The 23,924-nt window shown below is 35.2% G+C and overlaps 1 protein-coding gene across 1 annotated transcript in view; it reads right to left on the bottom strand.

Annotated features, from left to right (window-relative positions):
• WRN (WRN RecQ like helicase) overlaps positions 1-23,924 on the bottom strand; it is a 111,147-nt gene that overhangs the window by 63,536 nt on the left and 23,687 nt on the right. The window contains exons 9-16 of the mRNA XM_080795344.1: positions 22,060-22,140; positions 19,947-20,085; positions 18,553-18,628; positions 16,426-16,493; positions 16,031-16,139; positions 15,029-15,097; positions 12,281-12,363; positions 8,803-8,909 (exon numbers count right to left, since the gene is read on the bottom strand). Of these exons, the coding sequence (XP_080651470.1) occupies positions 8,803-8,909; positions 12,281-12,363; positions 15,029-15,097; positions 16,031-16,139; positions 16,426-16,493; positions 18,553-18,628; positions 19,947-20,085; positions 22,060-22,140 (732 nt within the window). The remainder of the gene's footprint in view (positions 1-8,802; positions 8,910-12,280; positions 12,364-15,028; positions 15,098-16,030; positions 16,140-16,425; positions 16,494-18,552; positions 18,629-19,946; positions 20,086-22,059; positions 22,141-23,924) is intronic.

The raw sequence follows: 23,924 nt of genomic DNA, 5'->3' as shown, positions 1-23,924 counted from the left end.
ATCCTTTTATATTCTGTGCAATTACTTAAATTGTTAAATATTATTTAAATACTTTATTTTTTTTTAAAGATTTTTTATTTATTTACTTGACAGAGAGCGAGACAGCGAGAGAGGGAACATAAGCAGGGGGAGTGGGAGAGGGAGAAGCAGGCTTCCCACCAAGCAGGGAGCCCTATGTGGGGCTAGAACCCAGGACCTTGGGATCATGACCTGAGTTGAAGGCAGATGCTTAACAACTGAGCCACCGAGGCGCCCCTACTTTTTTTTTAAAGATTTTGTTTATTTATATAACAGAGAGAGTGACACAGTGAGAGAGGGAATACAAGCAGGGGGAGTGGGAGAGGGAAAGAAGCAGGCTCCCCGCCAAGCAGAGAGCCCGATGCAGGGCTCAATCCCAAGCCGAAGGCAGACATCCAAGCCTGAGCCAGCCAGGCGCCCCAATTTAAATAAATTTATTTAAAAATTTTAATTTCATTATTTAAAAATGAAACTCCCAAATTAACTTCATTGATTTCTAGCTTTCAATCAGACTGTTCTCTGAATTTAGAGAATGCCTACCTAACAACTTATAAATAGACCAATTAATAGAGAAGTTAGTTTATCTAAACAAGCTTATACATATATATATACATACACACACATACACACACATGTATATATATACATACGTACACACGGAAAGTTTAAACATTAGAAGCTCATAGGACATGCACATACTCACCCTTGCAAAAACAAAGCATTTTTTTTTTAACAACTCTAAGTGCTTTACTCAAACAATTTATAAATGTAGTAACAACATCCTCGTTTAACTGCATATGCAGAGAAAGACCAAGGTTTTCAGGATACAAAAAGCAAGAGGGTTTGGTTTGTTTTTCTAAGCAGTATAATGTATGAGTGGATATGCAATGTACTTACAAAAATAAAATAAACATGAAACAGGATACCTCTTAAAGAAATTAATTTTAAAAATCAGGCAATGCTGTAAAGTGTGTAAACCTGGCGATTCACAGACCTGTACCCCTGGGGCTAATAATACATTATATGTTAATAAAAAGTAAAAAAATTTTTAAAAATCAGGCAAAATAGCAGCATGGTAGTGAAAAGTCTGGCTTAAAGTCAGATGCCTGAGTTCAAAACCCACCTTTGTCACTAAGTAGATGTGAGACTTTGAGCTGGTGATTTCACTCTCTAAGCTTTGGTTTCCTCATATATAAAGTGATAACGATTACAGCAATCTCATAAAGTCATTGTGAAGACCAAATGATGACACAATGTGTAACATGCTGAGCATGATGCATGGTACACCGTAAGCACTCGAAAAGTTTCAACTATTGGGGTGCCTGGGGGGCTCGATCAGTTAAGCATGGGACTCTTGTTTTTGGCTCAGGTCATGATCTCAGCATTGTGAGATGAAGCCCCCCACCGGATGGACTACTTCAGATTCTCTCTCCCTCTCCCCTGCCCCTCCCCGCCTGTACACTCTCTCTTTCTCAAATAAATATATAAAATCTTTAAATTAAAAAAGCATTAACTATTATTGATGTTGTTATCACAACAACTGAGAAGAATTCTATACAAGAATTCCAGAGGCATGGGCATGACTCCCAGATTTGCCACTGACTTTGGCAAGGGCTTCTTTTAGCCTCAGTTTTCTTCGCTAAAATATGAGATGTAGAGGGTTATGTGATGTTAGACTCTAACTTAAAAATTCCCACCTTGCCATTAGAAACTCCCTAAGCCAATGACCTGTAAGCGATGAAAAATCAACATAAATGCAATCTTTCACCCTCAACATTCTAGAAGGTTGCAGTTAAGAATGCTGCTTCCAGGGCGCCTAGGTGGCTCAGTGGGTTGGGGCCTCTGCCTTCAGCTCGGGTCATGGTCCCAGGGTCCTGGGATCGAGCCCCGCATCGGGCTCTCTGCTCAGCGGGGAGCCTGCTTCCTCCTCTCTCTCTCTCTGCCTGCCTCTCTGCCTACTTGTGATCTCTATCTGTCAAATACTTAAATAAAATCTTGAAAAAAAAAAAAAAAGAATGCTGCTTCCACAACTAGAAAACAGAATAAAGGGGCGCCTGGGTGGCTCAGTGGGTTAAAGCCTCTGCCTTCGGCTCAGGTTATGATCCCAGGGTCCTGGGATCAAGCCCCGCATCGGGCTCTCTGCTCAGTGGGGAGCCTGCTTCCTCCTCTCTCTCTGCCTACTGCTCTGCCTACTTGTGATCTCTGTCTGTCAAATAAATAAATAAAATCTTTAAAAAAAGAAAACAGAATAAAGTAAGGGCTTATATTAAACTTAAAGGAATGATGGTTATTTATATTCACTTCAGAAATGAAGAGAATCTTTTATAAGTTTGTGGTGCCTTATGACGTTTAAAACTTATAAACTAGAGTGAAGCCTGGATATAACGTACAGGCTGGCTAGGAGAAAGATGATCACACATCCTGGTTTCCAGGGACACTCCTGGTTTATCCTGTCCTCACAGCATAAATACTGACACCTCGCAATCTCTAACTTTCAAGAGCAAACTGATTTGGACAATAAACTTAGAGCATCACTTAGTTACATCAAGTTCTTAATTCATGAAACTCTTACTCTTTAAGTTGGAAAATTCAGTTTCTTTGGAAATAAGTACCAAGTTTTGTTAAAAGAAGCAAAAACTATAAATTAACCTTGTGACTATAAATTTAGGAATGGTTTAATCACAGGCTTCAATGGTGCAGCATCTACACATGCAGAGAACTGTAACTGTTCCATCTGTTTCTAAATTTGGGTCATGTTGCTAATTCTAACTTCATACTACATAATATCATGCTTCATTCATTCGTTCACTCATTTCAAGAAGTTATCATTCACATTATTCAAGTAGTGTCTACATATGCTATCTTTGGGAAAGGACTGGGGAGGGAGGAATGGAAAGAATCAACATGTCTCCTGGATATCACAGTACGTTTTACTATAATTTTACAGAATCCTAAGACTGATACAGAGCTTTCTGCATCGCTGCTCTTTCTGAAACTCACTTTGTCTGATTCTCTCCAAATGTGAATCTTTATGCCAAGTGGTTTAGTGATTGCTTTGTTATTTTTAAACTTAACTGAAATCATATGGTATGAAGCTGCAACAGTTGTCCCAGTGTAATCGCAACTGGAAAGAGGAGAAAAGCACTGAGAACAGTGAGGAAAATAAGAGTCCTACAACCACCAGGTGGCATTTCTCACCACTTAGCTAATCAACAGGACTCATGAAAACACTAGGGGAAAAGGTTTTCTCAGTCATTGCTTGACAAACACCCTGGGCTATACTGAGTCATTGCAAGAAATGAAAATGATCCAGTAGAGTCCAAAGCCAGACATAATAAAAGATTTAATTCACCCCTGAAAAGTGTTTAAGAGCTGCATAAAATATTTAAAACTCCTCTAACACAATCCTCTTAGAATCAAAGGCCTCAGAAAGGATTACAGAAAGCAATCTTCCTATTTTCCAAAAGCTTACTTTAAAACCATTCTAAATTAATGGAAAGCAGTCCTTGAGGCACACTGAGCCTCCTAACTTTCACCATACAAATATCTCGTTTCTCTATTACGTGTACTATTAACACGGTTAACCCTTCTTTATTATTTGTACTGTTTCACACACCATTTACTGTGTTCCACACACCATTTATTGTTTGATACTTTTGCTTCTACCTTTACAGGTATGAATCTAAATTCCTTTACTGCACCATGAGCTACTTCAGGGCAGAAACTATGTTTTATACTTATTTCTCATCACTTGCTTGAGATACCAACACAGTGTCCCAGTGCGAAGCTATGGCCCAACTCTACCACTCCCCGCTGGGAAAGTGACGTCTCTGATTCTCTGCTTTCTCGTCGGAATTCATTTATTCATTTACCCAAGTACTTACGGAGCACCCATTATGTGCCGGGTCCTGTTCTAGATTATATGAACAAAACCATCAAAAGCCTGTCCCCCATAGAGAATATCCTAGTAGGGACCCACAGACAAAAGACAAAATTTGATATGGTAAGTTAAAACAGTGATAAGTGCTATTAAAAAAAAAGCAAAGGAATATGAGGAATGTCGAATGTTGGAGGGGGAAATTAATATGAAATTTTTAATATGGTGGCCCAGGAGGCATAAATGAAAAAGTAATACTTTAGTAAAAACTTGAGAGAAGTAAGGGATCATCCCATGTAAAAAGTATTCAGGGAAGGGCACCTGGGTGGCTCAGTTAGGTAAGCAGCCAACTTCTTGCTTCAGGCTCAGGTCATGATCTCATGGGTCCTGAGACTGAGCCCCATGTCACTGGGCTCCACACTCAGCAGGGAATATGCTTGAAGATTTTCTCCCTCTGCCTTTCCCTCAGATTTGCACACAGGCACATGCACATGCGCCCTCTCTCTCTCTCACTTTCCAATAAATAAATCTTTTTAAAAAATAAGTATTCAGGATGCCTGTCAGTTAAGACTTTGCCTTCGGCTCAGGTCATGATCCCACAGTCCTGGGATCGAGTCCCACATCAGGCTCCCTGCTCAACAGACAGCATGCTTCTCCCTTTGCCTGCTGTTCCCTCTGCTTGTGCTCTCTCACATACACTCTCTCTTTCTCTGAAAAATAAATAAAAACTTTTTTTTAAATTTAAAAAAATAAAAGTAAGTATTCAGAGAGATGGAAGAGTGGGAACAAAGCCCTACCATAGGAGCATGCTCCATGTCAGAAGAATATCAAGGAGAACAGTGTGGCTAGAACCCAGTGAATGAGGAGACAAGCAGTAGAGAATGGAGTCAAAGACAAAACTGAAGACCAGATCACATAAGACCTTTGTCATGACTGTTGTCATTATTTAGAGTGAAATGGTCACTGCTAGAGGATTTTCAGCAGAAGACATGACCTATCTGGCTTATTATTCCAAAGGATCACTCTGAATGCTGTACTGAGACTGAAGGAGGGCAAGAGTGAGAACAGGGAGACCAATGAGGAGGCTGCTTCAATAACGTACCCCCAAGGGCATGATGGCTTGTACCAGGGCAGTGACAGGGATCGAGAGAGAAAGTATTAGATTCGGTATATATTCTGAAGACCTCAAAAGAGTTCCTCACTGTTTAAATGTAGGATGGAGTGTGAGAAAAAGAGAAGAATTGAACATATTTGGCCTGAGCACCAGAAGGATGATCTGTTATTAAATGACATGGGGGAAACTGAGGAAAGAGCAGGTTTGGGATGGAGAAAAAATCAGAAAGCCACAGGGCTAGGTTAAGTTTGAATTGCCTAGTAAGCATTTAAGTAGAAAGATGCCGAGTAGTCAGTTACATTTATGTGTGTGTGTGTGTGTGTGTGTGTGTGTGTGTGTGTGTGTGTGTGTATTCTATAAAATAGTGATAATACCAAATGCTAGCAAGGAGGCAGAGAAACTGGATCACTCATACATTGCTGATATCAACTGAGGGTGGGGATATAAATTTGGGAGTTGTCAACAACATCTGTCAACAGATGGTATTCAAACCAAATGTTAGACAAAATGACCAGGGGCTTAAGTGCAGATAGGAAAGAGAACAGGTCAAAAGACTACAGTTTCAGACATCCTAATGTTAAAAGTACGGAGATGAGATGAAACAAGCAGAGGAATCTCAGAATGAAGTTGACAGGAAGGAAGGAGGAGAACCAAGATAATGTGCTATCCTAGTGAAGGTAACAGAGATATTAATCTTGCTGGCTTGTTGTGAGGCTTAAACAAGATGAAAGCATTGAACAGGGTCAGTCCCATAACTGGTGTTCAATTCAGTCTAGTTTGATTCAGTATATACTTGTTAATTGGTACATTCAAGTTTTTTGTGTTGGTTTGTTTTATTTAGTTTAATTTAGTCTGCTCTAACCACATCTTTATGAGAAGAGCTACAAAAAAAAAAAAACTCTCAGTTTTGCTACCTATAAGCATAATTAATATGCAATGGAAATGAACTAGATAATTCACCCAAAGAATAACAAACAATCTCTAATGCTTTTTCTTAGTTTACTCGTACAACTGTTAAATCTTGAGCTCAGAGGAAATGATAGCTTCACTACTAACAGGAAAACCTAAACATAAATCAACCTTGTTTATTCATTCAAAATTAATACAGTACACTAGAGAACTGAGAAACAGATTCACCCACAAAAACCCAAGTGATTTTTAACAAAGTGTCAAAAGCAATTCAACAGAATTGCTAGGAGTAATTGGACATCTATAGGCAAAAAAAAAAAAAAAAAAAAAAAAAAAAACCCTCAATATAAACCTCACACCTTAAACAAAATTTAATTCAAAATGAATCCTGGACTTAAGTGTAAAACATAAAACTATTAACATTTTGGGAAAAATCGTAAAAGAAAATCTTCAGGACCTAGAGTTAGGTGAAGAGCACAACAAAAGTTAAAAGTGATATACTGGACTTCATAAAATTAAAAATGTCTGCCATGCGAAAGACACTGTAAAGACAATGAAAAGGCAGCTACAAATTGAAAGAAAAATATATAAACCACATATCTGACTAAAGATTCATAGTTACAATAAAACACTTTCAATAGTTTTAAAAAAATTCTGATTAGATCAGGCATTTCACATAAGAGGTAATTACTACATGAAAGATGTCATCATTAGCCATTAGAGAAATGCAAAGTAAAAACAACAAGATGGGGCACCTGAGTAGCTCAGTTTGCTAAACCTCTGTTTTCATCTCAGGGTCCTGGGATCCAGCCAGATGTTGGGCTCCCTGCTCAGTGGGGAGCCTGCATCTCCCTCTCATCCCCACTTGTGCTCTCTCTCACTATCTGTCTCTGTCTCTCTCAAATAAGTAAATAAAATCTTAAAAACAAAAACAAAAACAGGATATAGGCACTTGGGTGGTTCAGTCAGTGGAGCATCCAACTCTTGGTTTCGGCTCAGGTGTCGGGCTCCTCACTCAACAGAGTCTGCTTGAGATTCTTTCCCCCACCCCCTTCCCCTCTCCTCTTCCCTTTGCTCATGCTCTCTCTTGAATAAATAAATAAAATCTTAAACACACACACACACACACACACACACACACACACACAACAGGATAACACTCCACACTTAATCAAAATGGCTAACATAAAAAATACTGGTAACATCAAATGTTGGCAAGGATGAAGAGAAACGGAGTCATTCAGACATTGCTGGCAGGAATGTAAAATGGTATAGCCACTCTAGAAAACAGTTTGGCAGTTCCTTAAAAAATTAAACATGCACTAACTATAGCACCAGCAAATGTATTCCTGGGCATCTAAACTAGAGAAATTAAAACTTACGGTCACGTTGACTCATCAACTGAAGGACCTTTGGGCTGTACACAAATATCACAGCAGTACTGTTCATAATAGCCCCAAAGTAGAAACAACACAAAAGTTCCTCAACAGGTAAATGGTTAAACAAACTGTGGTATAATACAATACTATGCAGCAATACAAAGCAACAAACTTGACTCACGCTCCAACTTGGATGGATCTCAAGGGAATTATGCTGAGTGAAAAAAAAGCCAATTCCAAAAAGTGACACACTGTATGATTCCATTTATACAATATTCTCAAAATAAAATTATAAAGATAGAGATCAGTGGTCACCAAAAGTTAGGGTGAAGGGTGGAAGAGAGGTGGGTGTGTCTGGAAAAGGACAGCTCCAGGAGCCTGGTGCTCATGGAGCAATTCTGTACCTTGAATGCAGTGGTAGTTGCACAAATCTACATAGGGGATAAAACTATAGATAACACAAACACACGTACTTATAAAACCAGAAAAATAAGGGTAATCTGTGAAGGGGTGCCTGAATGGCCCAGTCAGTTAAGCATCTGGCTCTCGATTTCGGCTCAGGTCGTGATCTCAGGGTTGAGAATCAAGCCCCTCGTAGGGCTCCATGCTCAGCGGGGAGTCTGTTTGGGATTCTTTTCCTCTCCCATCCCCCCACTCATGACCTCTCTTTCTCTCTCAAATAAATAAACAAACTTTTAATTAAAAAAAAAAGAACTATAGACCATATCAAGTCATATTCCTAGTTTTGATATTGTACATTGGGGAAACTAAAAGGTACACAGAGTCTCTCTGTACATTTTTTTTTATAACTGCCTGTGACTCCATAGTTTTTCAAAAAATAAAATGGTTGCCATTATTGTGAATTTTCAAGGTGCTCATATAAAACATGCCATTCATGTAGAATACTCATGTAGAAATCTGCTGTTCTTTATGATTAGGGAAGAAAGTAGAATTCTGATACTAAAAACTTTACTAAAACCTCTCCAGAATAGTTCATTTCTCATGTTTTCAATATGATGTAAGAAGAGGTAACCATGCTTTCACAGCATCCGAGAGTAAAAGGACACACGCATAAGAGCTCAAATAAGAAGGCATGGGATCTAAACATGGTTCTAAAGTCGAGTCTGTGTTCTACAGGTCAAACTTGGTCCACAGACGGTTTTGTTATTGCCCACAAGCCAACAGTTTTTACATTTTTAAAAGGTGGTGAGAAAAAAACAAAGAAAAATGTGACAGAGACCATTCGTGGCCTATAAAGCCTAAAATATTTATTACCTGGTTCTTTCAGAAAAAGTTTTCCAACCCCTATTTTATAGTATTCCTCAATAAATTACATGCCAACCTTAGAAGAAAGCCAAAATTAGAGTTTTTTAAAAATCCTTCCCCTGCTTTCACAACCTGTTTGCCCTTTCATAGAGAAGTCTTCAGCCTTCTGGCAATTCCCCAATCCCGGACTCCCCTTTGATAAGAACATCATTTCAAGATGTTGCACTTGACAAGCTTACCGATGGGAGTATTGCCTTTAGGGAGCCCAAAGTCCGGAACGAAATTCTAAAGTCATGTCCCCATTCAGAAATACAGTGAGCCTCATCCACAGCAATCAGGGTGATACCTACAAAAGTGAAAAACATAAAAATGGGGGAAATAAAGTTCAAAAAGAACTCATAAATTCATCTAAATCAATATCACCTCCACTTAGAATATATAAATACTACAGGAAGGAGAAAAAATAACTCCAATCAAAGTATATGCTTCATATAAAAATATAAGCATAAATGACATCAGGTAACACCAAAATAATCATCATGAGAACAGAGGATGGGAGATATATGGGTAAAGGCGTATGGATAAAAGGAAATATTTATATATTATTCAAACAACATTATTTATTAGATTTCAGCTTTCATCATTATTCCTCAAAGAAATGAATTACTTACTATTACTATGCTATCTATACTAAAACTATCACTCATGAACCATTTGCAATGGCAATGCCTTAAAAAAGAAGAGCTGGTTTTCTTTTTCCTCTTTGGTAATACTTTCAATTTTATCTCATCAATTAGCTACCAAAAGAGATTAAAGAGCACATTTCTACTGAGATGAGGTGCATCATCACTGTCCATGACCGATCACATATTAGACGGCAGAGAGTTCCTCTGGAATGCCAGTATTGGAAGACAGGATGATAGCTGCATTATCTAATGTAAAATGGTAAGAACTAAAACTTGGTATGTACAAGCAGGTAAGAAGGAACAGAACTCATTCTTTCTTCCTCTATCAACCCCCCTACTCTGCCCCCATACCATACACCCACACTGAAACAGAATCAATAGTGTATAGTAATGCATTTCAGAAAAGGGCTTTATTGTATAACTGTCCATTAAAATGTCCAAAGTAATGACAGTAGCACTTTTGCCCTGTATTATCAAATTAATACTTAAGACAAAAATAATTTTTCCATTAATGGAGATGATCATTACTTGATAATTGAATATTAATGATTTTCTGCCATTAGGGGGGTGATGACGAATATGTGCTCTAGAGTCAGACAACCTGGCTCCACCGCCAACATTGTATTACCTTAAGCAAGTTACTTAAGCTTCCAAGTGTCAGTTTCCCACAAATAAAAGGTAAATATAGAAGTACCTAACATTTTTTAGTCACTCTGAAGATTAAGTTAGGTATCAAATACACATAAAATACTAAGATAGGACCTGGCAAAAAAGGCAGCTCAATAAAAACAAAACAAAACACCAAACAATTATTATTAGAGTCATTAAATGCCTACTATGATCCAAACAATTCTCTATAGGAAAACATTAATAAGATGTACTCTATAACCTTGAGAAGCTCCGAATTCCAAAAGAGGAGACAGACAAGCAAACAAACAATTATAATTCACTGAGATTACAAAATACAATAGAGATGAAAGAGAAAGCAAAAAAAAATAAGCCTACTAAATATGAATACAGGCTGATTAGCATCAAAATTCTCTGGCTGCTGCTGCATAGCTGGGAAAAATTCAATGTTACCACTAATTTTGGCTTTAGAAACTAAATGACCCAAATTTTAAATCAGGTTAAAACAAACATGATGGCTTCTCTTTTATTTTAAAACCCTGCTTAAAATTACAGGTTTAACTACCTATCTCTTAATGAAGCTGAACTTTGTCCCTTAGCATTAGTTTATGGAGCTTTTACTAACTTTTACTTTAAATTTGCAAGTCCAAGTGTCTGCCCAAGTCCTATGCATATTTCATTTTGGCATATCTGCCACTCAAGCCTTATTTCTAAAGTCAAAAGACAATTATAAGTGTCTTTGCTTTTAAGGAGTCTCCATATAAAATTATGTTTGCTGCTTCTGTTATATACTCATACTACTTAAATAATGTAACATAAAAAGCATAAATCTGATTAGCTAAATGTCAGACTACCATACAAATAGAATTCTGAGTAGATTCATTTTTGCAAGCATTTTACAATTTCCTACAAACAAAAGCCAAAGAAAAAAATATTTCAAAAAGAATTTATCCTTTTTTGTTCAACATTGAGAGTCAACCCAAAAAAAAAGGATGTTCATCCATCCTATGCAGAGTATTCTGCTCTAATGATGGCAGTGTTCATAATTTAGTCCATTACAAAAAATAAAAATAGAGAATTAGAACTGGCTGTCAAAGGATCTAAGTAAATACTTAAGCTACAATTAATTAACCCCACCCCAGAAACAAAGCAAGTATTAAAATGGAACAAAACATATCCAGCTTACCGTGGACACAAATCCTAGCTTTTGATATAAAGCCATAAAATACATATATCTAGGGTATTTAGGCATAATCCAAAGTGAAATATCCTTATGAACTTCATACAATCTTATAAGAGACACACCAAATTTGTCTTCCATTAAGACAAAAATATAATATGCCAATAAGGGATAAGAAATTGATAACCCATCACTGATAATGTACTTAATCAAATGTTAACTTCTGCTCTGACTCTTTTGTTCATATTTAATATATATCAAAAAGAAACAAATTTGTTTTCATTTTATTGTTACAAAAATTATTAAATGCATTCTTAGAGTTATATGCTACTAAGCAACAATTAAATGAGATGTTGCCATGTTGAAAATTAACCTATCCAGAATATTGTAACACATAACTATACAATGAGATCATATAATATTAGGAAACTAAAACTGGTTGGTTCAACTGAATGTTTCAAATAACAGTACCCATGACTGCAATTTGTGGGTAGCTTATTCTAGCCATCAAGAAGGAAAAAAAGACAAAAATTTTTGAAGTACAAAAAGGGAACCAGCTATGGATTAATTCTGTATTCACATATTCTAGGAAATAAGCTCTGACTTACTATCTAACTTTTAAAAACCATACTCAATAGTGGGAAATAATCAAAGGTAGTATGTTTTTCCAACCCTAACTACACATCAGAATCACTCATGAAAAACTATAGGTGCCAGAGGCCCACCCAGGCATGATGAATCAGAATTTTCAAGGTTGGAGGACACTATATTTTTCTAAAGTTGGAAAAATGATTATCATGAACAAAGGTGGAGAACCACTACTGTGATTTAATTTAGATTCAGAATACAGAAAAAAAAATTATCATTTCACAGAATCTAAGATTCAACATTTATTCAATAATACATGTAAATCCCTACTATGTGCCAGGTACTACATTAGGGCATTTTTTTTTCCCAAAAAGTTTATAGTCTAGTAAAAGAAAAGAGATATATAAACACGCAATTTATAATACAGGAACCTGATTTCTACAGCAGAAGGACTTTTAGGTACTAGGGGATAAGACTGGAAAGACATCAAGTTGGAAAGTCAGAGACTTCCTGGAGGAAACATTGTTTGAAATCAACTTTAAAAGAAGTGAAATCCAATATCCAACCACATATTTAACTTTAAAGGATAACTCAATTAAGTAAGTACTTATAAAAAGATCCTATGGTACCACTTACCAATATTAGCCTGAAGTTGCTGGAGTAGGCTCAAGTTACCTGAACAGAATTCTGGAGTTAGGTATACAATGCGGTATTTGCCTCTGTAAAAATAAGCAAACAAAAAAGAAACAGGAAAGGAAATATGCTACACTAAAGGAAACAATCATCCAGTGAACTACAACTTAAAACCATAACACCTGACAAATTTCTAAATGATAAATTACACCACTTAAAACTAAACAAATGTTATATGTATGTATATATTCACACATATTAGTCCTCTGACTCTACTTCAACGAAGCAAAATGAAAAGTGGCTCTCAGGGGGTACTCAGCATTAAGGTGACATTAGAAGCCATGTTCTGATTTCAAACAGTCTAGCCCCAAAACCATAGTGTTTGAGTTAAACAATCACACCTATGGTAAGCCTTTTATGTGCTGGCAAACCACCCACATACCACCCTCCTTCTTGGAGAACTACAACCCATCACCCTCCCTCTGACTCCCTCCCCATGATTAAGCCCACAGCACCCATGTTTCTCCTATGTATTTTGTTCTCTTGCCTAAATGCATCTTCTTGGGACAGGGTTAGCAACTGTATCGATGTCAAATCAACTGGTCTCTGTCCTAGATTTTGGGGGTCTGACCAAGAAACAACCAATCAGTCCCTGCCAATGACAAGACCTGTAATATTTGAAAAAAGTTGCTGCAGAGTAGTCTTCTCTATCTTGTGACTAGAAAAGCGGAAAATGCTCATTTCCTCAGAAGAATAAGGAAGACACACAGAGGCTATAAATAAAAGAAAGCCTTATTGTATTCTTGATACCCAATTCCAAGTCTCTTCCTAAGGGGTGGATAACTTGTGTTCACTGTGATCCATGAGACATTCCTATATCCTTAATACAAAATTCAGTATTTGCTTAAGCTAGCTTGACTTTTTTCTGTTCTGGGCAGACAGAATCCTAACTAAGACAATGTTTATAATAAAGGTTAGTAGGGCATTAAAAATATATAGTCTCCTTTTCATTCCACCAAGTGAAAACATAAAGTTAAATAGAATGAAAATTAATTTCCCTTATAAAAAGACTTTAAAATATTTCATCTACTGTATGCTAGGCATGGCGCTTTCATTAGGAATTAGGAACATAATAGATATGCTTTTAATCTCATGAAATTATTCAATATTCTAATTCACATTAGAAAACAGTATAAATAACAAGCTCTGATGTCAAATTGCCCAAGATTTGAGTCTCAATTCTACTTCTTATAAGCTAAGTGATCTTAGCTAAGTACTTAATTTTAGTATGCCTCAGTTTCTTCAGTGTAATATAGTAATAATAATTATAAGGACAGGGGCACCTGGGTGGCTCGGTGGGTTAAAGCCTCTGCCTCCATATGATGTAATGTATTCACCAATAAAAAAAAGGAATGAACTATTGATACATGTAACAAGATGGATGAATCTCAAAGTAATTATGCTGTGTGATCTACACCAGACAAAACAAGAGCACATATTATAGGACTAATTCTGTTTATGTACAATTTTAGGAAATGTAAGCTAATCTAGAGGGACAGAAAACAGATTCATAGTTACCTGGTGAGTGGGGTAAAGAAGGTAGGAAAAAGAGAGGGGGATGGATTACAAAAGGTATGAGTATACTTTGAGGATGACAGATATATGTTCATCATCTGGACTGTGAGGATGGTTTTGTGGGTGTTTATATGCCAAACTCACCAAATTAGATATATTAAGTATGTAAAAATTATTGTATGTTAATTATACCTCAATAAAGGTGATTTAAGATGTTTAAAGAGAAAGAAAACATACATTCAAAAAAACTTATAGGAATGTTCATAGCAGCTTTATCAGTAATAGCCCTAAACTACAAACAGCTTAGGCATCTACTGATAAGGAAATGAAAAAACAAACTATGGTATTTTCATACAATGACACAGCACTCTGACATATTTTTTTAAAAAACCACGGACACATACAACATGAAGTATTCTCAAAACCTTTTGCTGAATGAAAGAAGTCTTACAGAAAAGTTCATATTGTATGACTGCATTTACATGAAGTTCTAAAACAGACAAAAGTATGGTAGAAAAAAAAGACAGTAGTCTGCCTTAAAACGGAGAAAGAAGGACAGACTGGGAAGGGACATGTAGAAGCTTTCTGGAGCGACAGTAATACTCTATACCTTGATAGGGGTTTGGGTGATATATTTGTATGCATTTATCAAAACAATAAATACATGTACATATGTGTTTATTAATAAAATACATACATGTTAATCTATATAAATACACACAAATTTTTGTATGTGTTTGAAATTTCATTGTTATTAGGAATTAAGCCATTTAGGACTGATGGGGCAAGAGATCTAGAATCCTGTCCCTGCTTAGCCATTAACTCATCGAATGACTTTAAGCAAATTATTTTCTCTGGGCCTCAATTTGCTCCTTTGTAAAAGGAGATACGTACTCTCCTAATTCTTGTTCAAAACCAAAATTTTAAAACAATATGACAACAATGCTAACTTCACAGTCCAAGAACTAAAAATAATAGATTTAAGTTTGAAAGATTTTTTAATTGAACAATTCTATAAATGTACTATAAAAACAAAGTACATTTTTAAATCATGAACATTTTGTCCATAAATTAAATAAAAATTTTTATATAAATTTTTAAATAAATTATATATTTTTATATACAATTTTGTATAAAATTCTCTCAAATACATCCAAAACCATATAAATTACTCACGATTTAATATCTTCTAGAACATTTTTTGACTGTGCTGATCCCAAAAAACAAGCTGGGATGTTGGACATTCTGTAAGAAGAAAAACAAGTATTCTGGAGCCATGTACATACTACATAGATCAACTTCATTCTGAAGGACTAAGGAAATACAATGAACAGTCCTCTTCTTTGTAATCCTCACTCTTTTTGTAACTCACTAATTTGATAAACAAATTCCTCCAAAGGCAGTATTAGAAAGCAGGTTGTTGGGGCGCCTGGGTGGCTCACTTGGTTAAGTGTCTGCCTTTGGCTCAGGTCATGATCCCAGATTCCTGGGATCGAGCCCCACTTCGGGCTTCCTGCTCAGTGGGGAGCCTACTTCTGCCTCTCCCTCTGCTCCTCCCCCTGCTTGTGCTCACTCTCTCTCTCTCTCTCTCTGTCAAATAAATAAATAAATAAAATCTTTTAAAAAAAGGGAAAAGAAAGCAAGTTGTTAGGGCAGGTTTTTCAGAAAAATTGCAAGCTCACGTTAAAGAGGTTTAAAATTTTTCTGTAACTAAAAATTATACTTCCATGTATATACTTCATACCAAGCTAAAGAGCAAGGGTAACCAAAAGAGAAAAGAATTTTGAGATATGGATGTAAACTGGCTTCGAGTTTGCTGTTACAAAAATTTTTATTGAGACCATCTGGTAGCCTTGGATTATAAAGAACTCAAGAAAGAAGATAAGTTCTTCCACCAAAGAGTCATTTATCACTAAAAAAGACAGAGCAACATTCACAGAAACGTGTTACTAGGAACTAGATTTTAACATACATGATAGGTCACATGTTTCCTTCATGAAAGAAAAAAAAGGGTGATAGTGTAGCAATGAAAACATTACTAGGGCACCTGGTTGGCTGGGTGGACAGAGCCTGCAACTCTTCATCTTGGGGTTGTAAGCTCAGGCTCCACACTGGGTGAGCAATGACATAAAAATGAAAGGAAGGAAGGGAGGGAGGGAGGAAGAAAACATTACTTACTTAAGCTGGAGGACTTGGTCTTCCATCAGAGAAATAAGAGGAGAGATGACAAGGCCAATCCTGCCTGAATACACAGCGGGGTACTGGAAGCACAAACTCTTTCCATATCCTTGAAATAAAAATAATGCACAGATAGAAATAACAATAACGCGTTGGTACTTTGATTTCTTCTTACAATGTACTTGTGTGAGATGAACGGTCCCTACTAACATGCTATGCTCCTAAGAGCTAATTTCTGCATAAATTTGAGCATCTAATCTCAGGCCACTCTCTTCTGTATTTTATACCATTTGCATTTGTATTTATATTTTGAGAGTGTAATAAAAGATCACACATTTAAAAACCTTTAAGTTTTATATTTTAGAGGACTAAGTTATTGCTTATGTACAACTTACCAGTTGCCATCACAACAACATTATCTCTCCTTTCTTCCAAAACAGAATGAATCACCTTCCACTGAACCCTGGAGGGTAAAAAGCAAAAAGGCTATTTTGTTTTACTAACAAGAAACCCAAGGACAAGTGGAAAAACGTTTAATTTTTTCACTACCTCTAATAGAATTTCTTTTTCTTAAAGACTGTATGTATTTATTTTACTTTATTTTTTAAAGATTTTTTATTTATTTATTTGACAGACAGAGATCACAAGTAGGCAGAGAGGCAGGCAGAGAAAGAGGAGGAAGCAGGCTCTCCGCGAAGCAGAGAGCCCGATGTAGGGCTCGATCCCAGGACCCTGGGACCACGACCCGAGCTGAAGGCAGAGGCCCCAACCCACTGAGCCACCCAGGCACCCCTATTTATTTTATTTTAGATTGTATTTATTTGTCTTGTTTTAGAGAGAGCATGCACATGTGTAAGTAGAGAGAGAGGGAGAGAATCTCAAGCACACTCCATGCTGAGCACAGGCCATCAAGGGGCTCGAGCTCACCACTTGAGGAGATCACAAGTGGAGCCAAAACCAAGAGTCAGAAGCTTAACAGAATGACCCACCCAGGCACCCCTCTAATAGGATTTCTTTTATATTTTTGAGCTTCAATATATGGATATAAATTTATTGATTAAAATAAAAGAGCGACAACTGAGTGGCTCAGTCAGTTAAGCATCTAACTCTTGATTTTGACTCAGGTCATGATCTCAGGGTTGTGAAATGGAGCCCCATATTGGGCTCTATGCTGGGCACGGAACCTGTTTAACATTCTCTCTCTCCCTCTCCCTCTGCCCCTCCCTGCACTTGCATGCGCAAGAAGGTACATACACCCTCTTTCTCTCGCATGCGTGTGCACATGCTTTCTCTCTCTAATTAATTAATTAATTAATTAAAGAAATGCTCCAGAGGCCAGGATTGCCTGAGAAGGGACATGAGGGAACCTTCTGCAGTTACTGTAATGTTCCATATTCGACTAAAGGGTTAGGCTACATGGGTGCATGCATGTCCTTTAATATGTGCAAATGCACATTTAAGGTTTGACCATTTTCTTGCATGTAAATTTTACATCAAAAGAATAAACCATAAATATTTAACTAGTTAATGATTTATACACTGAAGTACTTAGGGAGATAAATAGTGATGTCCAGTCTACCCTGAGATGCATTTTTTAAATTAGGTAGATTAAGGAATGGATAGAGAGGTGATAGATGGATATTATGATAAAGCAAGTATACTAAAATGTTGAATATACAGGTATTCATAGTAAAAAAAATTCTTTCAGCTTTCCTGTATCTTTGAAAATTTTTTTAATAAAATGTTGAGGGAAAAATCAATAGGAAAGGTGATCTTCTGATGTGCTGATAATGACCTATTTTTTCCTTATGTGAGTCCTGGTTACACTGGGTGTTTGTAAAAATTCATTGATCTGTACATTTATGTGCACTTTTTTGTATGTAGGACATAGTTTAATTAAAAAAAAAATTAAGATCAAAGAAGAAGAAAGAAATGTTTCCACGGGTTAAATTTTAAATTTGCAGAATAGGAAAAATGCAGTCTAGGTTTTTACATTCTTATTAGTTTTATTCAAAATTACTTGTTCCTCACCTCATTTTTATTCACCTTATTTTAATACTTATAAATGTGCCCCTTTAGCATAAATACATTTGAATATATTAAAACTGATAAGATTATCATTATTCTTCAAACTGTTATCTTATGAATTTCTATTATATCAGCATGCTTTGGACAGTAAGTTGTATGAAATAGACAACACAGATACTTACTTAATGAAAAACAAGTCAACATTAAATTAAGATTAGTTTATTAATGTGTTTAAACTAGTATCTACACAGAACTCTCTATGGTAAAGAAAATCACTTTCCTCTCATAAATACAATTTGTAGATATAAATTTTAAATAAATATTATTTTAAAATAACTTTGTAGTTATTTTAGTCACTTACAGGAAATGCGGTGTAGAATGTATAAACTATAGTGAAGTTTTACTATTACTATTAAACAGATGGATTATTTGCCATTTTCCCTTTGTGAAGAAAACTGTTAATATGCAATTTAATTAACTGAGATTATACTCACGGCTTAAAACTGGAATGGCCAAAATAGATCTTGAGGAAATTAATTTGGCTTGCATTAGGTCCTGGTAATGAATGGTCTTAAAATAAAATAAAATAGTCATTTATGTTAAAATACAAGTGATAGGGAATGAAAGTTTTATTTCATCAACTTCTTTTAAAGAATACAGTGATAAGTACCAGACATCACTGTTTCTTGTCTTTTAAATCCAACTAATTCAGTCCTCTGGATACCAGTCATGATTTTAGTTACTTTGATTATTACCTAATACTAAGGATTAGAACTTTGTGCTTCTACTACAAAATGGTTCACACTTTGTCAACACTGTAAGAGAACAATGTTTTGGAATTTGCTAGTTTGCTATAGCGCTAAAACCTAACATTTAAACCCAACCATGGCAAGCGACATACCAATGCGAATTTCACAATACAACCAACTTTAAATTAATAGTAATCAGAAATTACATTACTACCACAAAGAAATCCACAGATAAAATTAAATCTTCATTTTAGTTAGCTGTCTACCAAATCCTTGACCACAATTCTAAAGGCATAGCACAATGGAGTTACGTTGATTTTATTCAACTAATTTTTATTTTCTACGCAGGTTGAACAGTTCATGAGTGGCCAAGGCAGAGCAAAGCAAAGAATCAAGACCACTCATCTATAAACAAATGAAAATTCATTATTAGATTTCTCAGCTTTTAACAATTCTAAATAGAGAACTAAATTGATTTGGAGATGTTATGCCTTCATTTATATACAAGAAAACAAAGAGAGTAACATTTTCTTTAACATTTTCACGTACTTTCTACCTACAATATGTATTTTAATTTTCCCTCACTGTAACATTGACAAATATAGCTCGAGGAGTGGTCTACTTTATGAGAAGACACCGTGGTTTGCCATAACAAATACTGTCACTTACACTTAAATAATAAGAGGTTCATTTCATGGATTCCTAACTATAGCTGGCATACACAGTATGAAAATCAGTCCATTTTGCTGCCTGACATTGTGCCACTTGTTTGAAGGAATAAGTTCCTAAAGAACAAACACCATGTATCTATGCTTTTAACAATAATGTTTACTTTAAGTAATTAATGATTCTTAATAATGATTTTCTATTATTTTGACAAAACACAAAATTCAGGATGAAAAGTTTCGTGTCACCAAATGCACCAAATACCACAATGCTTCTATCCCTCTACTTTCATAAGTGGTAAGATTGTTGCTTTATAAAGACCAAACACCAAAGGAGTTAATGACAAGTTTTAGGACCCCATTAATTACACGCCAAAAAATCCTTGCCTCCAAAATGTTTAAAAACTGGATCCTAAATTAGAGTCAGCAGTAGGTATGAGAGGTGAGTCGTTTCAAACATGTTACAGTGCTTACCTGCAGCCTCCTCTTCTTCTTCTTCAATAGCTTCAATCTCATCTTCGTCATCTTCAAAAGGAACATCCGGATTTCTTTCCATGTCTCTGCATTTTGAATGAACTGGATTTGCAGTGCCAGTATTGAGGTTTTCTAAAGACTGAAAGTTTAAAAGCAATCTTAAAAGCAAAACCATTGATAGTGTCGTATCTTTTTCACCCAACACCAAAGAAGAATTATTAACAGAACCTACAATTTTGTTCAAAGCTGGCAGATGTGCAACCAATACCACAAAAGAACATGTGTGCTCTAGTTTAAATATGTGTTCAAGAATGGTTTCTAAAGCATAAGGCCAAAGATGGAATACTTCCAGCATAAACAGGGCTCGTTAATAGCATATCATGAACTGCCTGTGGGGAAAGTTATCAAAATTTTGAATAAAATTTGAATTTAGAACTTTTTTTCCTTTATCATACATCAGTGTTTTCAATTGCCAAGAGGTAAATGTGAATTTTACTGATATTTTTGTAATGAGTTTCTCCTATCATGTGTCAGCATAAGATTTAAACAGTAAGCAAACAATAAATGTGTTTCTGTGAATTATATGAATACGTTTATGTGAATTATGAAAACAATAAAAGATGCAAATTTTAAGAATGGAATATTACAAATGTGAATAAAGTTGCTCTTTATTTTGGCTTGACAATATTGGATTTTCTCCCCTAAATGAAGATTATCTGTTTAAAGAACATTAGGATATTTCAAAATTGTTTCATCTGAACAGTTTTTTACTGAAAAGAGACAAAAGGATTATTAAACCACAGTTCTCATTTTCTCTTTTTATTAAACCTTCCATTTAATAAACTTGACTTTCATAGTTTTCTAAAAAGTGTATTCATTTTAGGCCTGGAAAAGAAAAAGAGTGATTCTGTTTCTGATTTTTTATTCAAGTCAACAAATATACTTAGAAAAGCATTTTGAAAATAAAGTTCTCTCATATGGGCATCCAGATTGCCTTCTAAGAGGTTCAATATACAATTTAAGTTTGTGGAAGTCTGTAAGTGTCCTGTACATGTGCTACTTGAACAGCACTCCTCAGAGAAATGGCTAATCAATCATGGAATATGATTTAGTATTTATGTCCTATTATTACTATTAGCTAATATTTATTAAACACTTAAGAAATGCCAGGCTCTGGACAAGCTCTTCACAAAGAACACCTTAAATAATAACAGCTATTAACTGAGTATCGAAAAGACTAAGAAACTTGCCCAAAGTCACAGAGCAAATAAATGGAGAAGCTGGGATTTAAACCCACATCTAAATTCAGGCTCATATTCCTAATCACTACTTAGGGACTCCTAATCACTATAGTCCTAATCATATTAGGACTATGATTCCTAATCACTACCTACTACTCCAGTTCATAACAAAGAATAAGGAACCTAATCTCATTTCATTAAAAAAAGAACAAAAATTTCACATCAATCTAAAGATGAGGAATAAAAAGCATGAATAACGATGAACTTCTGTGTTTTTCTTCATCTTCAATTATTAATCTGATATTTAAGATTTTCTTATTGTCCATCCCTGGTTCATCCCTGGTTCATTCCTGACAAAGAAACTGGAGGTTGGGTGTAGTGGTAGAAAATTTATAATTATAAAATAGTATTTTCAACTTTGATAATAAAATAGTGGAAAATGAAATAATTTAAAACATTAGAAAATGATATATAATATATCCATAGTAACTAAAACCAAAAGAAGTAAAGAAGAATATTGAACGTATATCAACAGAACTCCCAAATAAAAGGGGATACACATGGATGGGAAGAGAAAGAAACCTATTTCAACAGAGGAGGGCAAAATCACTACCAACGTTCCAGGAAAAGATTAAAAGAAGTGACCTGACAAGAATATGTTTTATAATATGTAAGAATTAGTATACTACTACTAAAACATTATTCATAAGCCATATAAAGATGTAAACAAATATGAAACGGAAAATAAAATTTAATGGCTATATAAATGATAGTAATCTCATTGTGGGGGGGACATTTAGAACTAGGTAATATTTTACATAATTGTCCTTTTTGAAAGAACTGGAAGTAAATTTCCATAATTTCAAACATACCTTAATCATCTCCATTTCTAAATCTTCATCACTTTCAATTACATAAGATAGATCCTCTTCTTTATCCTTAGAAGATAAATGCTTTAAAAAATATTTTGAACATTAATTTTCCAATATAATTGACCCCATACCCTGTTTTCTACAAAATAAAGTTCCTATACACTAGATATCTATAGACAACTTTCTCTTCTTGCCTAATAGATAAATTTATAATACCTATTTATGTGGTTATATGAGGCATAGATAGGAAGAAAGGGTAGTAAGAAGAAAAAGAAGGAGAATAAACAGAAACAAAGAATCAAAGAAAAAGAGAAAGAAAGAAATATAATTGGAAAGATAGACAAGAGAGACAGACTTGATATAAAGCCCAAAATCTAAGAGAGAGTACAAGTGACAAGTTCAACAATAGTTAAACAACATCAAATTGTGTGTCCCAACTTGAGTACAAGAACCTCTTTACTGTGTTGAAAATGTCTATTCTATTGTAAGACAGTTGGTTCTTTTATATCCACTAATTTTAAAAAGATCACAAAAAGCTCCTATGACTGTAACAATACCTTTAAATAAATCATTATTTTACAAACGGCTTCTCCAAATACTTGAAAAACAGTGTCAGATAAGTTATTTATACAGCTGTTGTCAATGTTTGGATATGATAAAACTTTATAATAATTTCGGAATCCCCAGGAAGCAAGTATCCAACAGCATGGGACCCCAGAATAAAAGAAATGTAGAAGGACCCCAAAAGTCTGATATTTAAATAGAAAGTAGGAAAAGGAAGCATAGTCATAATTAACCTTCAAAAACCAGTCTTAAAAAAGGATTTTATTTTTATTTATTTATTTATTTATTTGAGGGGCGGGAAGGGCAGAGGGAGAAAGAATCTTAAGAAGGCTCCATGCCCCAATGAGGGGCCTGATCTCACAACACTGAGATCATGACCTGAGCCGAAATCAAGAGTCAGACACTTAACTGACTGAGCAACCCAGGTGCCCCTTAAAAAAGGATGTTAAAATAAGCTTTATAAAAAGAGAAAAAAATTCTTTTACTTTTAAAATAGGATCTTTAATAAGTAAAGAAAAAAACCTGCTAATTATCACACAATAAAAATGGCAATAATTGGGATAAAAGATGACAAATCATGAAATCCTGATCATAATTCTATATTATAATATGAAAAATACTGTCTTAAAATATATACCTAATAGGGGCGCCTGGGTGGCTCAGTGGATTGAGCCGCTGCCTTCGGCTCAGGTCATGATCTCAGGGTCCTGGGATCGAGCCCCGCATCGGGCTCTCTGCTCAGCGGGGAGCCTGCTTCCCCTTCTCTCTCTGCCTGCCTCTCTGCCTACTTGTGATCTCTCTATCTGTCAAATAAATAAATAAAATCTTTAAAAAAAAAAAAAAAAAAAAAAAAAAAAAAAAAAAAAAAAAATATATACCTAATAAGAAATTTTCAAAAAGCTAAAGGGTGATGCAGACATTAGCAAATGATATTTCCTAAAAGGGGAATCTGTTTTACAAGTGGTTGGTATGAGAATAGTCTGAAAATCATTTTTTTAAAAAATGCATTTATATATTGGTAGACATGATTTCTAATATAGTTATTAGAGAATTTCTCAACTACTGAGACGTTTGACTAACATTAGAAAACTGAAGAGGAAAATAGCCCTATTACATGACTTTCAAATTTAATTTTAAAAACTATAAACTTAGTTATTACAAAATAAAATGTATAAAGTTCTACCAAATGTGGTCATCATAGGTAATTTCCTAAACTAACGAAAAACAAATGAGATAAAAAAATACAGCTATATGATGTCTCATTTTATGATTCGTCTTTACAATTAAAAAAAACACATAGA

This window comes from Martes martes, assembly GCF_963455335.1.
Source record: "Martes martes genome assembly, chromosome: 2".
NCBI lineage: Eukaryota > Metazoa > Chordata > Mammalia > Carnivora > Mustelidae > Martes > Martes martes.
The sequence above is the reverse complement of the archived record's forward strand: the minus strand, read 5'-3'. Positions and strand labels throughout refer to the sequence as shown.